Raw genomic sequence first — 17,950 nt, forward strand, 5'->3', positions numbered from 1 at the left:
TTGGGGATGAAAGCGTAAGTGGAGGCTTGCTAAAAACTAGGAGAAGCACTATTTTCTGGTTATAACTAATATTTGTGGAGACAGAAATATGATATTCTGGTGTAAGTCAACAAAATTTCACTGGCCAAATTTCAATTGCTTTAGCAAAGGTCAGGCAATTCAGTACTGAAATAACAACAGGCAGCTGAGTTTGGAAAGGACTGATTAGCTTCCAGAGGAAAATCCTCCTGTCCCTGGCTGGGAAGAATCACTGTAATGGGAGAAATTATATTGAGTGTATCTTGTATTAAATCACCCAGCAGGACACATTTTAAACCCATACAAAATGCTTCTGAAACTTTCTAAAATGTTCAAAAAATGGACATGGTAGTTTTGTTTCCTAAAGGGTAGCTTAGACCCAGGAGTAGCTTTTTTCCCCAGCAGTCTGAACTGTCAAAATAACATCTTTACTGATGTGGAGAGTGACTAAAAAGCAAATGGTTCTCCTAATTTCCATTTAATTTCCCCCTTTCTTGCTGCAATTTTCATAACCAATACTCCTGTGATCAGCAGGTTGTAGAACTAAGGATACAACAATGCTCACAGTTTACCAGTGGCTTTAAAAGGTTCACTCACAGGGATTTCACAGAGACAAATGTGTGTCACACACTTTTAGATGCTGATAGCTTTAATGAAATAATTTAAACAGATCAGCATCTACTTATAAATCAGGGCTTGTCAAATGACAGGCCCTGAGACCCTGTAAGATGGTCTCTTGAATGTTATTAAATAGAGGTTCCAAAAGTGCTTTAATCAAAAACTGAAAACAATTAATTTTGGACCAATGCTCCTTAAGTTTGATTGAAGAAATTACTGACACAACATCCACTTGCAGCTTTTGCTCACATTTTTATGAATGCTGGAGAAAAAAAAGCAATTCTCTTGCATAGGAGGAGTTAAGCTGCCATGATGCTCTGATGAAGGCAGAAATCTGAATGCAGACCCTCACTAACCAGAAACAAAACAAATATCTAGCACCTGGAAAAACATAATCTACTGGTTGATCACATGCAATATGGGACACAGCCTAACTGAGGATTTTATTCTATTATTTTCACAAAGCAAAACCTTAACCATGGAGATATATGTGAAGAGATAAAGCCCTAGCCTTAGTCTACTATTGGTTTGTTCACTAGCAATAAAGTCAAAATGTCTTAGTACTCTGGAATCCTGTAAAGAAACATGTTGTAAACATTATGAAAGCATGCAACTACCACAATTAAATGAGGATATGTAGGATGGGGGGCAAAGGGGAGAAGCAGGATTAATTAAAAATCACTGTATTATTTAAAAATCAGTGAAAAGACCTCCTGCATGAAGGACTTTCTCAACATCATAGGGCACAACAAGCTCCTGTGATTGCTTACCTGAGGCTCTGAGAAACCTGAAGCAGCAGCAGCAAGAGAAAGATGAAGATGTGACAGAATGAACAGAGATGGATTCACACAACAGAGAAACACATCACAAATGGATAGAAATTAATCAGGCAGGTGATGTGCAGCTGAAAAGAACACAAGTGGTCACTGTCAAAACCTGACACAGCAGCAATACTCTCACAAGTCTGTCCATGCCTATGCAACTGCTCACAAGTCCAGTTTTATCAGATCTACTGTGTTGCTTTGCACCTTGAAAATTGCTCTTGTACTGTATAAATTTACATGAATTCACCAGTTTGCTAACAATTCAAGTCATCCCATTGATTTTTTTTTTTAACAGATAACCTGATTTGTTCTAAAGAAGAAGTTACCTGGGTGGAAGGAACCAAATACAGAATGGATTTGAAATTTCACAGAATCACATTACTGCTCATATAAACCTGATTTTGCAATTTTATGACTACAGAGTACTTACATCCACTTTTGTTTTCAAGAACAATGACTTTTACAACACTAATCAATCAGTGGTCATTTTCCTCAAGCCTCTTCTTGAAGTTCACATGGCACTTTGAGCAAAAATTCATTTTTGGCTCTGTTCTCTTCAAGACAGAAAAGAGGCACTTAATAGCAACAATATATTTTGAACAGATGCCAAAGAAAATTTGAGTACTCACAAAAGGTAGCTCTGCTACTGGGCAGCTCTGCTTTGTCTAAGCAAATGTGAGTCTGACATGAAAGTTGTCTTAGCAGGTATAAGACAGGTTGCAAGTAAATTATTAACTAGTGTCTTGGAGAATTGCCTGTTTCAATTAGTTCAGACCTCTCTGATTATAGCTACAAAATGGTCAAGTACAGTCCAGGACACAGTTCTTTGGTTTTGTTCCCAGTCTTTTACTCTGGGACCTGTTTGTAGCAATCTCTGACTTCCTTCCCAACCATAAGCACTTCTACAGAGAAATATTTCTGCCATGGAAATGGGGACATGGGAACAGCAGAGTCTGCCCAAGACACAGGGTGACATGGAGTCAGCATATTGGCAAATATTCTTGAAGTTTAGCCTTTTTATTCTACTGTCCCAGTACTCAGAAGGTGGTTTCAAACACAATCCTACCAGAAAACAATGCAACTCTTGCATTTCACCAGGGGTAAAAGTTGTACATGTTACAACAAATGAGCTCACACATCTTATTGCAGAAGTGTAATGCTGACAGGTGTCACAGACTGCTGTGTTGGTCAGAGAAAAGCTGGTCATTTACAGCAGTTTAATTAGGTGATATAGAACACAACCCCAGATAGCAGTTTATTGTAACCCTCAACATGAACTTAAGCATAGACTGAAATATCCCTAAGTAAATCAATTTTACTATTGCAAAGTCTGGATTTCAGCTGAGGACATAAAGATGAAGCTGTCTGCAACATGTCAATCATCAGTGAATGTTTGCACATCCATATATTGATTGTAGTTTTAAAAATTTAGTCAAGTATGAGTGCTGCTTCTAGGAAAATATGTTAACTGCTAAACCTAAGGCAACACTCATTTTAATACACAAAAATTATTGGCTCCATAAAGATGCATCATTTGTTTCACTGCTCTAATTTCTTTAAATCAGTGTGGCAAAGTGATACAAACATCCAGGCTGATCAAAGATTTCAAAGTTGTTGTAAGAATAGAATTTTGCAAACCTGCATGAAAAAAACATGCTTAGAAAAATTACAGAAGAAGTGAAACTGGAACTGTTTGCCTTTCATTTTTTTAAATGTTGCCTTAGCAACTAGGCTGGATAAAAGGATTTAAGAAGCTTTTCATTTGCATCAGACCTGATTCAAACTATTACTTCAAAAGCCTGAAAATAGAAGTTAAAACACCCAGAATTCTTTCTTTCTTACTCTACTGACATATACTGTGGGAATTTTCCATTGCCATTAACCAATACAGCGAGATGACAGGCTGTCATCTTTTAAAATAAACACTGCATGTGACTGCCTAATATCTATCTATCTCCAATACTTTGTAGACAAAAAGCCAACAGGTACTTGGAGACTTCCAAGGCTATAATTAGAGCAATGCTTCTTTCTCTAGCTGAAGACCTTTCAGAAATTCTAATACCAAGATTGTCTGCATCATTCAGTGGAATAGATAGATGGTTACATTTTAGTTTGTAAAAGTCAGCTCTGGAAGTCAGACATCTTCAAATAGCTCACTCTGGCTGTAAGTTTTCAGCTGACTTCATGCATGGGCAGAGTAAGCTGGTCTGTACTTATGCTTTTGGGAACATTCAAAATTAATTAAGATGTTTACAAGCAATTGGGACATAATTGCCAAACCCCATTTCATCACTTGGTTTATTAGAACACAGAGTAGTGCATTTTCAGGAAGTGACAAACTTGCTAGGATTGAGTTCTTTCCTGCCCATACTCCTTACACCTTACTAACTCTGTCAGCTTAGAATTTGCAGTGGGGTGGCAGCCTGCAAGCCTTGAGGACTGAAGCTGAGTGTCACAGGCTGCAAGCCACCTTCTGAGCTCACTGTTGGTGAGAGCTGTTCTATCAGCCCCTGCCTCCACTGCTCCACAGAGGAACAATCTCTGTCAGGAAGTGTGGGCACCAGTGAATGAAACCTGTGTCTGCTGGAAAATGGATGAGGACCACTCCAAACAGCAGAGCTGGATGGGAACTGACAACAACAACAACAACAGCAGCTCCAGACCAACACTAATGCAGCCATGCTTGGATCTGCAGACCAAGTGTGCAAGGATCAGATGAAGATGCAAAGGAGGGGGTGCACAGAGCAGAACATCCCTACAGCCATGGAGCAGGCAATGCAGAAAAGGTCAGGGCACAGCACTAGCAGGAAGGCACAGTCTGTGAGCCTGGCACCTCCAGCAGTGAGCAAAAAGAACCTGAATTTGAGCACAAATGACACAGCAGTAACACAGGTGAGAGGTGGGGTGTGGGGAGAAAAGGGATAGAGAACATGTGGATGCTCTGAGAGCAGTGGCTTTTAATCTTTTTCTCAGCTTGCACACAGCCAAACACTTAGGGAAGGAAGTAGAAAAGCAGCATGCAGAGAAACTGCTAATATTTGGCTGGTTTTTCATTGTTGTGTTTGTCACACTCCTTGCTTGTCACATAAACTCCTCACTGGCTCATGAATCACAGGCTGAGCTTTAGAGGTGGGAGGGATTGTTAAAAAAACACAACAGCAAGGATAAGAAGGAAGGAGACATAGAATATCAGGAAGAAGGGAATGGATTGTGTCACTTCTTTGATTTGCATTGGCAAATCAGCAATATCCACATTTAAAAGCACACACAATCTGATTTTTTTTTTTTTCAACTGGCTGGCTCTGGCGACTAATAGCTCAGTGTTGCCTAACATACTTATAACTCTGTCAGAATTTGAGAGTGGAATTCCTGCATCTTTCCAAGCAGTTATCCAATCTTCAATCCTTATTCTGCAGGTTGACACTAGGAGCAGAAACAGAGTGTCTGTGAGAGAAGTATGAAGACAACAGCACAAGCTTTGCACTGGCAATAATGTAGTTATGGGGAGCCATGTAATATAATAAAAATGATCCATTTTGTCTGCAAACTTGTCCACCCAGAGATGCTAAAGCTCCAGCTAATGCCACCAGCAGCAGCAGCTGGCATTGCTGTGAGGCTTTGCATTCTCTTTGTGGGGCACGAGGAGCATCAGTGAATGACAGTGGACCACCACATATGCACATGCTCTCAGCAGGTAACAAGAGCCCAAAAATGACTTACAAGATCCAGAGCTGCTGCCAGAATGGAGGCATCAGGGATGGTGCCAGGCTCACAGCAGTTCAGCAGAAACTGAAAGCGCTTCATGCCTTGGCGGATCGCGCCCAGGTTCACAACGTTCTTGGATTTCCCTCCTTCTTGTTTGGAGGCCAAGTGATCATCAAAGCTATGGCAACCTGAAGAGGTAGAGAGTACAGAGGGGATGCAGGGAGGGGTAGAGAGAAGGGAACAGTCTCTCACCAGCAAAATATGGGGAACAAAAATCTTGATGAGCACAGTCATAGCGTAAATCCCTTTCTCTCCTTGCGTTATCTTGAAGTTAATAAGTTCATTTTTACAATGTTCATTACTTCCATGGAACAGATACACAGCTAGTCAGATTCTGGTACTGGTCATACTGATATCTGCCAAGAACAGTTCCACCATACTCAGAGTGGAAGCCCAAGACCTACTCCAACACAGGTGAATTAGGATGTTGCCTTTCCTCCCCACCTCTTTAACACAGATCATCTTGCTTGTAGTCTTTTTTCCCCTAAATAATCTCCTACCTTACTTCTCTATTGCCTTTAAGTTTACTTTAAAGTGCAGCATGCATAACCCTTATTCCTCATGGATCAATTTAGTAATATATCATCTACTAGGACAGAAAAATGAGTAGTGGGTGTGTAATCTATGTGGAAATCAAGCACTGTCCTTTCTTCAGGCATATATCTGCAATTACCACAAAAGTAAAGAGGAAAGTGAGACTGGCCTCACCTATATATCATCATTCCACCCTCTCTTGTACACTTTGGGATGGAAAACAGTTCTGTTCAAAAATGAAGATGGCATCCCACTCTGGGGACAATATTAAACTCTATGCATAGAGCTCACATCATAAATCAACTAATCCAAATTAGCACTTCTAGTACAGAAGATCATTATGGTACCCAGAGTTGAGAGAATGGTAGAAAGACAGAGATTAGAAAGCTGTTTCAAGGCCAAAGTGTTTGGTCAAAAAAAGGATAGTCAGTTTCTGGGTTTTTGTCTTTGCCCAAAATACTCTTCCTGTTTACGTCTGAAAGTAAAAAAATTTACAGAACACTGAAGGATAAAGCACTGAAGAAGAGAGAATTCAAAATTGGTTTTAAACAGATTATTTCAAAGACAAGAGTAGAAACATCAGCTCTATAGGATTTTTGGACTATTTCACAAAAGAGGAATTGGTGCCACTCAAAGTTCTTTTGGGCTTGCACTCGCTAGAATTTCTTGGAAAGCATTTATGTGCTTCACAACAGAAAATTACAATGTAGATCTTCACTTTTCCCTTGAAGACAGAGGTATATGAAATTACAAGAGATTTATTTACAAATTCCTTGTCTTTTTCTCTCCCCAGTGAAGATGTACTCAGTTACCAGCAAGCAAAATGTTCCTATGTTGGGAAAATATTCCATTGAAATGGATCAAACAATGTAGAAAGAAAAAGTAGAACACTTACAGATGTGAGCAGTCACAAACATCCTTCCAAGTCCTTCTGCTTCCTTATAGCTTTTTATATCTTATCTGAGCTTTCCTGCTATGGCTGTCATAACACTAAAGAAATGTTTCCATTCAGGGCCCTGTTAAGTCTGTTCCTATATGAGATAAAGAGCAGAAACTTGCCCAAGGCATATCCCTGACCCACACCACAAAGAGCTATCAGAGCTTTTCTCCACCTGAGCTCAGTGGCATGCTTTGCATTCTGCTGAAGCTTTGCAAAACAGTACTTCAGAGGCAGCTGGGGACTGTCCCTTGTCATGCTCATCCTGGAGCAGCCTTGCTGTGGTCAGGGCAGCCCTCACTGACCCAACTCATGTTGCTCAGCCCTATTTCCTAATGCAGGAGGAGACACAAGCTCCTGTGATCATCAGCTCATCCTTCAGAGAAAACTTGAGCTGCTGTGTCTTGAACACCCTGACAACTTCTGTGGTCACTCCCAGCATCTTCACTAAGTGCCCAAAGGAACATTATGGGTCTCAGGTAAATGCACTCTAACTGTATACATGTGCTTTGCTCTTAGTATAGGTAAAAAGATCATTAAAATAAATATTTTTGCTCATGAATGTGTAAATATGTATGTGTAGATATATGCACACATATGCACACATACACACACATATGTATGCTTACATACATATATAACACAGAATTTCCAGTGATCTACATGATAATTCACAATGAAGGCTACAGTACAGAAAAGATGTCACAAATTATTCTACATTTTATAATTTTTAATTCATCTTAAATTTGGTCTACTGTTAAAAAACCCAAAAACACAAGAGGAAACACCACATGGAAAAAACATGAGCAAAGTAATAGCATAACACCATGAATGACAAAAAATGAGAAGGCAGAGAGAGGTTCCAATATAATGCTTTAGGATCAGATCTTGAGGGATTTAACAGTGCACCCATCCACCATTAAAAGGCTTTTATTGTCTCCTCGTTAAGCACAGAAAAATTGATCATCTGTATGGAAGACAGAGGAGCACTGGAAATTGGAAGGTTCAGTGTAATGTTGCTGTTCTGCTGGGTTATAAACTGTCCCACCATGAACGGGCCTCTGTCCTGGTTTCAGGAAAAAATTCAGAAAACCTTTACAAACCACCACATCCTCCCATTGATATCACTGTGCACATGCAAGCACAGACACACACAGGGCAGACACAACTATTTTTGTTAAAGCCACATGGCTTTCATTGCATATCAGAGATCTTTCTAGATACAGTGATACATGTTGCCTTATGAACTTTTATTACTCTTGTATTAGCAAGATAAAAGAAATCATTTTCTAGAACAAAATATGAAGGTCATCTCACAGGAGCACTGCAGAAACAGCTGTGGCAACCTGTAAAGTTCTCACTGCCCCTTGGCCATTTTTAACCAGTGAGTGATGGGAGGGAAATATGGTGGAAGCATTTCATACCTACTTCAGCACAAAGCAGTGGATGAAGAAACTAATTCCTTCTATTGCTGAGGAATGCAACCAGACTACAACAAGCTGCTGAACTGATGCATTCTCACAAAAGAACAATACTTTCCACCTAGGAGCTGACTGAAAAGCACCACCATTCACCAGAGGCAGATAATGGCCAGTTTGTAGTGACAAGATATGTTTATATATTTTGCAAGTAGGACTTGCCAAAAAAATGCCTTATGGGCATTACACTGCAGGTCTGGGACAGGTGATGGCAAAATGCACAAAATGCAATGTCAAGGTGTAATGTCAGAAGAAAACCAAACACAATGCCAGAAAATGTAGCATATTGTAAAACTACAAAAATCATGCTACAAAATAAAATTGACTCCTTTTTGTGTGTTTTTGGGAATCTGGTTGTGTTGTCTTAAAAAAAAGGAACAGAACTTCAAGGTACAAGGTTGGCTCCTGACAAGAAGGATGTGCTTTGAGCTGATGACATGAGCATGTCAATGACTGCATGATATTTTGAAACAGATTATACCATGACCTTGTATTATTCATAAAGGCACTTTTCAGACATTGCTGACTTTGAAAATACATAACAATTAAATACACTTCTGTGGAAAGGAAAAGGAGTGTTTTTATTATTATGTTGTGTGCTAAGAAAAAGGGACGGCATCCCTAACGAATGGTATGCAGAGACTAGACATGCAAACACAGAAGAAAAGAGATAATTACAACAAGGTTTGTGTAGGGTTTTCCATTTCTGTGCTGATATTTGCTAGAACTGTCAAATAGTTACAAATTGAAAAAACAAAACTAAACAAAAAAACTGATGGAATTGTTGTATTGGACAACAGAAGATTTACACACCTAATTTTGAACTGAATAAGTGCTTTGAAGCAAGCATTAATTTTTCAAGTGTATTGACCAAATTTGGTTTGATTTTAAAAGCCCAAATGCTGTATTGTATAATTTATTTGCATAGCCTGATTTTTTTAGGAAAAAAAATTTACCAGAACTTTTTTCTAAATCAAAATAAAACAAAGAAGGAAGGGAAAGAAAACAGTTGCAAAGACTAAAAAATTGGAGAAGGCTACAATGGAGACAAAAACCATGAAGAAAGCAGGAAAAAAGGGAAAGGGGTAAAATACAGAAAAAAAAATAGATTTTAAAAATGATAAAAAGAAAGAAAAAAAATAAAGGAGACGAGAACCCTGATTTCTAACCATCTTTTTCTTCTGTGTGATGAAGCTTGGATGGGTGTCTTCGGCAGGTGCGCCATTTACCAAGACGCTTGAAGAAATTCTCCTCTTCATCCCGCCCGTTGTCCAGGCCTCCTCCTGGCCCCCCTCCTTCAGACAGCTTCACTGCGCTGGTGAACTTCACCTGTGCAGGGACAGAGGGGCTGGTCACACACAAACATCTACAGAGGGTCACCAGAGGAACACAACTGGGTCAACACGCGCTGAAGAACTTCATCTTTTAGGTTTCTGCTTAAAGGATTGATCTTTCTTGAGAGGCTGTGGAAGCACAAAGAAGGAAGATGTGGCCAATAATTAAAGCTTAAGTGTGTTGGCAGAGCCTGCACTTCTCTCTCAGTACACCAGACCAGTACAGTCTAAGTTGAACCAAGTCTTCATCATGAGGTACTTTTGTACTTTTCTCCAGCATCAAATTCCCATGGCTCAACTCTGGAGATTTCTGTGACAGCATATCATTAGCTGCAAAGTCCATAGTGAATAAAAATGTTTCTATGTGCAGCTAAAAGCAGCCAGATCCTGCCTTTTTAAGCCCTGTGTAACCCAGCCTGACACATTTACCTTGGAGCTCTGCCTGATGAAGGAGAGACGGTCAACAGAGCTGATATCCAGGAGATCTTCCACTCCATCAGCCAGGCCAGAGAGGGAGGAGCGCTTCAGCCAATTCCCTGTTGCAGAATAAGCCACTCAGAACAAATATAAACATTCTTTCTGGAACATACTGTTATTTCTTAGCAATTGCAGTATATTTCTCCACAGTGGCCACACTAAGGCATGGGGAAAAGAAAAGTGTAAGGTAACATTTTCATGTAAAATGTATTAACTACCATTCAAGGCGAGGTCCTGGGAATTGTAACAGATATATTCTCTTTCTAACAAATGTTAATTTGGAATATTTCTCTTCTACAGACAGGAATAGTGCCGGTGAGATTACAGCGCTAGTCTAGTACTTTGGGGGAAAAGTTTCAATAATCTATTTTGACAAAAATATCCCCTGATATCATTGGCAAATTGCTTACATTTTGCTTTGCCTCAGTTCTACACCTGTGAAACAGAGAGAGCAGCAAACCATAGCTTCTTTTGAGAGAATATACAGACAACAAGGAACTGTGTTGCAGTATTTCCCAAGACAGCTACATCCAGCTGTATTTCTCTGCACATGCAATAGGTATATAGAATAGAAGGAGACATACATTTACCTATGGGCAGTTTGAGTTTCTTCCGAAGGGAGATTCTCCGGGAGCGAGAGCGGGAGCGCCTGTCCGTGGTGGTTCCGGAGTGGGCAGTGGTGCACTCGGAGGTGTCCTGCTCAGACTGGCTGCTGGTGTCACTCGCTGCACTTTGGGACTTGAACATCTTTCTCCAGAAGTCCTTGCGTCCCAGGTTGCCCCCTTGGATTTGCTCATCGCTGGAACAGAAGGTGTGTAAAGCATGAACTGCATTTCAGTGAAGTTTGAATGCTCAGGGCAATGAAACCTCCTTTCTGCAACACTGTCCTAATCTCTCTATTGCTTGAGGTTGTTTCATTTTGAATTCCAAATATACCGTCCTTAGTAAGACATAAGCCAAACAACACACTCAATATTGTTCAAGACACAAAATAATCATCTTTTCTACCCTTTGGCACTCCTCATTGTGGCAGAACGTCATTCCCCCCTCTACCACTGAAAGCTTATCTGCTCTGTCCATCAGGTGGTGCACATGGGTGAGATAACAGATCCCAAAAAGGGATCTGGTGCCAAAGAGGTGAGACCCACAGCTGGCAATAACCATCCCTCACCTTGAGAGAGAGAGATGTAAAGAGATAAGTGAGGAATCATTAACTGAGAGACATAACTATAAGTTACACCAATTTTCATAGAGGCAGTAAGACATAAGCCAAACAACACACTCAATATTGTTCAAGACACAAAATAATAATCTTTTTTTTAATTTTAGTTTTCCTAGTAAAGAACTGTTATTCCTATTTTCATACCTTTGCCTAAGAGCACCCTAATTTCAAAATTATAATAATTTAGAGGGAAGAGGTTTACATTTCTCCATTCCAAAAGAGGCTCTTGCCTTCCTTAGCAAACACCTATCTTTCAAACCAAGACATTCCAGCTGGCAGCATTGAAAATAGGCATTATGTGGCTGTTTGCAATAGCACCTGTGTAGACACTCAACAGTTTGTTGTACCATCCAAACAAGTAAATCTGCTATGCTGTCCATTTGTGCTAACCCCAGGAGGAAGCTGCTGGCACTGACACATTGAACAATTCAATATTTACTTACTGCTCTGGAGTTTGCATTGGGCGGCTCGAGACGTAACTGCGGCATTCATCGGGGGCAGCTGAGGCCTGGCCTTTGTCAATGATGACACTTCCTGCTTCAGATCTGCACAGACAACACAGAACATCAGCCAAGAGAAATGGATGGCCCATCTCATGGTCATCACATTGATCTGCTTACGAAAACCTGCAAAGTAACTTTATTGATGTACCCTCTCCTTAGCAATTTACTGTCTCTATATACATACTATTGCCAAAAAAAGCAACAATAAGCAGCAAAGCCAAGGTTTGCAGGACTTTTTCAACTTCTTCTTTCATCCTTCTTCCCAACATTTTAATAAGACATATTCCTCAAAGCAACAGAGGAAATTTCTTTTTGATAAAGAAGCATGTCAGTATTAGATTTCTTCTAGGACTTGTTTTGCATACCAGGGTTTACCTGTCAGAGCAGGTACACAGCCCAAAGGATTTGATGCATATTAAAAAGTACATCCACAGAGTGTTTTGGGAGTGGCACTATGCTTCCTAGTTCTCTTATTTCCTTTTCCCATGTTTCCATGGTTCTCTTATGCCTCTCATAGGAGACTGCCAGTGCTTTTCTCTGCAAATTTGTTGCAGTCTCAGATCATTAAATTTTAAAAGAGGCTGCTGCCACAGCACAAGTCTGCACATCAAGAACTGACATGCCACAAAGAGAAAACAATCCCTTGGGCTTCCAATATTTGTGTTTGGCACAGACAGTCATAGAGTCATAGGCAAGTCAGTCATTTACCTTCTCCCTCCTGACACCCACCTTTTGCTGACAGAAGGTTTTGGCTCTTGCTCTGTTTCCTCTGTCTTTTTTCCTGGTATTAACTTTTCAGCACTGTCCAAGAGGGCACTGAGGGCCACTCTCCGGAACACATTCCCGTGAGCCTCCTTGATGAACTGGACCAGCTGCCGGATATCACAGTACAAGCCCTGAGCAGCAAGACACCACGAGAAAGGACAAATTCAGTCTGCAGTTTCTAAAGAAGCAGTGAGAGCCAATACTTCCTGAGGTACTTCACCAGGCCATTACTTCTCCTCTGACTGTTGTGTGATCTACTCTTCAGGTATACGGTTTGTGTTTTTTGACTGGAAACTCATAGTGCACCCAGAAGAAGCAGACAAGGAGGAGCATTATTATGGAACATGATCTACAGTGGGATACAGCAGATGGAGAGGTATCAGAGGCTAAAAGACCTGCAAAATGAGGGAGCTACAAAGATGACTTAAAGTTTGTTTTCTACCATTCACCTAGACCACAAACATAAAAGGCATGAAATATCTCAGATGTATGTGAGAGGATGCAGAGTGCAAACAATTGCGTGCTTTTTTCAGAACCAGTGGGTGTCTTAGGATCTTTTTCCCATTATTTTAGAGCTTCACATCATATAAAGAGAGAAGAATGACACTCATCCCCCAACCTACCTCCTACAGTCAAGGCCTTTTTTAATTCTGAACATTCATGCACATCTGTGATGTGCAAATCACCTCTTATATCTGAGGGCAAGTGATGGAGGGAACAGTTTTACAGGGCTTGATTTTTGATCTGTGAGCGTTCCTGAAAGACCTTGGATTATTCTGGAAATTCCCACAAGGAGCAAAGGAAAACAAACAAAAACCCCCAACAAACTTAAAATTGCACCTGTACCCTTTTTTTAAAAAAAATTAGGATATTCACCACAAGATTAACTTTAAAGAATGACAGAACAACAACAAATCTGCACAAATGCTCTACATGCTGTATTCTCCATACAGGCACAATTAACAGTGCTACCCTTAGGGATAAGTTTCATCTAACACACTAAAATAGGGTCTAGAAAGATATACAATTTATAAGAAAAATTTGCACTTGGTGGTCCTAACCTAGGTCCAAAAATGAGCCAATAATATTTTATGAGAAACATTCCAAAGGAGGACTATCCATAAGAAGTAGAGGATTTGGACACAGGTAGACTATTCTGCTGGTTTAAGGCATTGATGTGGTTTTCCTTCTCCTACTCCCTTCACCTCACAGAGATCTACTGCCCCTTTAGCTGGACTTCAGTGACTCTACAGCTCTTTTGTAACCATGGAACACAAGAATGTGTTTGCTTCCATGAAAAATCCTAATTTGTGATAATACAGCAGGTGGCCTGCTGCTAGGGTAGCCCAGTTTGGAAGAAGAGCTCTCATGTCATCCAGTCTACTGACTGCTCTGGGAAGACAGCATATACACAGCAAAAAGCAACACATTCCCTTCTCCCATGTGTTCAGCAAACTGAGTGTTTGCCTTAACCTTGGGAAGATCCACCAAGCTGCTCTTCAGTAATTCACCCAGTCTGGCACTGGTGGGCCACGTGGTTAACTGAGTGAGCTGTCTTTGACTTTGCTGGAAGTGGATTCATGGCAGCTATGGTCTGAGAATCAGAGAATAACTGAGGCTGGAAATGACTGCTAAGATCATTGAATCCAACCATTAGTACAACACTGTCAAGCCCACCAAAAAACCACGTCTCTGGTGCCGCATTCATTCATCTTTTAAATCCCTTCAGGGATAGTGATTTCACTGCTTCCCTGAGCAGCCTGTTACAATACCTGACTTCCCCTTTCAGTGAAGAAATTTTTCCTAATATCTAATGTAAACCTTCTCTGATGCATCTTGAGGCTATTTCCTTTTCTCCTGTCACTTTTACCTGGGACAAGAGACTGATCCACATCTTGCTACAGCCTCCTGTCTGGAAGCTGTGGAGAACAAGGTCTCCCCTGAGCCTCCTGCTCTCCAGGCTAAGCAACTCCATTTCCCTCAGATGCTCCTCATAGGATGTGTGCTCCAGACCCTTTCCCAGCCCCATTCCCCTTCTCTGGACATGCTGCAGCACCTCAGTGTCCTCCTGTAGGGAGTGGCCAAGCATAGAGCCCAAAATTCTGAGGTGCAGCTTCACCAGTGCCCAGTACAGGGAGACAATCACTGCCCTGGACCTGCTGATAGGAACCAGAATTGCTCTTGTTCATTAATCCCTCCAGACTATGCTACCTATCCATTTGCAAAAACACAGAAGCTGCTTGAACAGAGAAGTAGTTTTCATTCAGACAATTTTTTTCTAAGTTCCCAGGTTCCAAGCCAGACATAAAAAAAGGACACCACATTTATTCAATTTTTCAGCTGCAACTGCATCACTTGCTACACGGATTTGGCCAAACTGAATGAATCATTAGCTGTAAAATCTCACTAATGACACCCAAGTGAAAAAGTAACTTTGCTAACATGGTAACAAGTGCTTACCAGGTTTTCTGGGCTGTGCAGCTCATGTGTAGTGGATGCACAGCGAGTGATCAGTGACTTGAACATGGCACTCACAATAATACCTTCTACACTCTGGGCTGAAGATTTGTTGTCCACTGTGGTGAAATTATTGCCAAATCCAGCCTTATCTGTAAAATTTAAGCAAGCCATCTTATTGGGAACAGTTTAAAAGAGAGGGCACAAAGACACATGAAAAGGGAATATGACACATGAGACAAGGACACCTCCCCACCTAATATCCTATGCTCAGTTCTCACAATCCCATCCCACAAAAATATAGCAGAAGTAAAGGGTAAAATAAATTATAAGTATGAAAGTCTCCCAGAAATAGTTGTATTATGAAAAAGGATTGAGAATATCAGGACAATTCTAGATTTGTTTTATCCACATCTCTCATTTAGAGAAGTGCAGAATAAGACTTAAAATTTGAACACTAACTCCAGCTTTTCTAGTTGCCATTCTAAGAGATAAAAGATGTTTGATTAAGCAGCAAAGTGACAACATTAAATGAAAATCTTCTGAACTATAGGAATGTTTTTTCTTGGAAGGTGCACAAGGACACCAAGCTTTCAGAAAGACTCAAAAAAGAATTACACTCTTACATGAATTCCAAAAAATATCCCAGTTTCTTGAGATGAGAGAAAAGACTTTCAAGAGCTGCATGAACTGCCATGCTTCAAAGAATAAGCCAATCAATAATTGAATACTTAGGGAAATGTCATATGGGAATCTTCTCCATGAAAGTTGGCTATGTAATGTTCTTTAATGCTTTACCTGAAATCCCTGGCATCAAGGATGGGCTAATTAATTAGTCAGACTCCCCCAGTGTTTCAGAGGAGCTATTCCTACTCTGTAAACCCTCTTTTTTCATGCAGTGACCAAGCATAAAAGTTTGATTGTTCCAATACAGCACATATTAGAACAGAATTTTCCTAACTTAGAAAAAAATCCTCATATCCCCTATACACACACATGCATGCACATTTGTAGCTGCTGGCATGTGCATCTGTGTGTCCATATTGTCATTCATTCAAGCAGTTCTTGCTGCTTACTGCCTTGTCTGAGGTACCACAGAGGGTTTTAAAGCTCAATTATACCTCCATTCAGAATAAGCTGTGAATTAAACAGGCCATTCCACCTGGTGCCTTGCCATGTCATGAAGCAGAAAACCTCCTGATGATGCCTGAGGCATCGTTTAATGAAAATCTCTTCTGTGAAGAGCCAAGAAAAAGAGGTAGGATGAATCAAAGGGAGCTCTTCAATGTGTGCTGCAAGATCTCCAGGCAAGATCACTGGGTGATCAGACCCAAAATGGTCCAACTCCCTTGGAATCCACTGGCTAAGGATACAGTTTATATATCCTGAGAATAGCAAATCACATTTTGTGGTTTGTGAAGGACAAGAACGTGGCATCTTTCTGATGGCATTAAGAATACACAAGTGACAGTTTCTGAGGTATACTCACTGTCAGTGGCTGGCTCCATGCAGAATCCCAGTAAAGCATGCAGGAAATCCACCACGTTGTTGAGAGAGTCCTTGTTCACGTAATCTCTCACGGTCTGCCGGAATTGCGCCTTATCCAGTTTGTACAGCTTCGTGAGGCAGTTCTGGGCCTGAAACAGTGCCCAATAAATCACATCACATCAAAGCATGGGCTCCAGTTTTGCAAGCAAGAGCAAGGTTATTTTGTACTCAGCCAGCACTCTGCTGTCTCTGCTCCCATAACAAGAGAGGTTCACCTCTGGAGCCAAGAGGAAATTCAGCACAAAAGGGAGTGCACCAGTATGGGTGCCACTGTTTGAGGTGGTGATGAAGCCACTGCTAGCTTGTCTCATGTCCTCCCTTCCTCTCTCCAGCCCAAAGTAAAATTTCACTGGATGTAAATGAACTTGGAATGTACCACCTCTGTCAATGCTTAGTGGTGGAACAGATTCTTAGCCTTAGACATCTGATTTTCACCCTCCAACCTACTGAATGCACCTTATTATTGCACACCCAACAACCAATTTACATCATACAAAACACTAACTTTTTACTTTAAAAGCTATTCATTGTCAACTTCTTATCACAAAACTATCCATCCTACTAGGACCCCATGCAGCCTGGAGTTAAAAGAATCTAAAATATAATCTTTACAGGAAACATGAACTCTCTACAATATCTACAATAACTTAACTTTCCAGTAAACTCAGACATGATTGTCCACGCCATCAACACAAATGGTGCATGCAAAGCAGTTTGGCCAGACAAACACACAGAAAATATAGCAGACTCACACATGTAGGAAACTATTTTCCTTAATTCAAAGGGCATGATAAGAATCTTGGTTCCAAGAGACATATTCATGTATACTTAATGTTATTCCTAGGTCTAAATGCTTTGATGGCTCAGCTCCAACAGAGAAATCTAACTGACATTGTGATGAATATGGTACCTGTTCAACAGTGCTATGTGCAGAACCTTTCTACTGTTACCACTGGAGCTGTCTCACATCATCTTGTCCAGTTGTGTCCACTCCTGCAGCACCTGGAAATCTAGCTAACACAAGAACACTGCAAGGGTACAGAGCAGCCAACCCACCTCTGAGAAATCAACCTCAGAGCCCACAACCTAATTATAGCTATGTGGGGCATGGCTCAAGCTAACCAAAACCATGGAGAAGAATCTGGTTTGCACACATTTCATGGGATTAGTAACTCTCATTTTAGTCATGAAAAATGCTCCCTTCTGCAAGCACACAAGGTGAGGAGGAGGCATGCACTGAGGCCTTTGGAAGGCTCCCACTTAACAGGGAGTTGGACTGATTTCAAGGAGACAAACCCTTCTGGATTAAATCTGATGTCTGGGCTACATTCTGGGCACTTCCCAAAGTCTTAACTGGTGAAGAACCAAAAATGTTAGGAATCAACAGTGACGACCCACCGTATCTTTCAAAGGGTGATGAGTGAGTTTTTTACTTCCTTGCAGAACAACAGAACAAGTATAGTGCAAACA

At 40.7% G+C, this 17,950-nt stretch overlaps 1 protein-coding gene across 1 annotated transcript in view; it reads right to left on the reverse strand.

Annotated features, from left to right (window-relative positions):
* UNC80 (unc-80 homolog, NALCN channel complex subunit) overlaps positions 1-17,950 on the reverse strand; it is a 119,980-nt gene that overhangs the window by 71,335 nt on the left and 30,695 nt on the right. Inside the window, exons 15-22 of the mRNA XM_079311196.1 lie at positions 16,422-16,569; positions 14,936-15,084; positions 12,440-12,606; positions 11,651-11,752; positions 10,576-10,784; positions 9,938-10,044; positions 9,344-9,503; positions 5,181-5,353 (exon numbers count right to left, since the gene is read on the reverse strand). Coding sequence (XP_079167322.1) covers positions 5,181-5,353; positions 9,344-9,503; positions 9,938-10,044; positions 10,576-10,784; positions 11,651-11,752; positions 12,440-12,606; positions 14,936-15,084; positions 16,422-16,569 — 1,215 coding nt within the window. The remainder of the gene's footprint in view (positions 1-5,180; positions 5,354-9,343; positions 9,504-9,937; positions 10,045-10,575; positions 10,785-11,650; positions 11,753-12,439; positions 12,607-14,935; positions 15,085-16,421; positions 16,570-17,950) is intronic.

Source organism: Erithacus rubecula (genome assembly GCF_903797595.1).
Source record: "Erithacus rubecula genome assembly, chromosome: 8".
In the NCBI taxonomy this organism is placed as follows: domain Eukaryota; kingdom Metazoa; phylum Chordata; class Aves; order Passeriformes; family Muscicapidae; genus Erithacus; species Erithacus rubecula.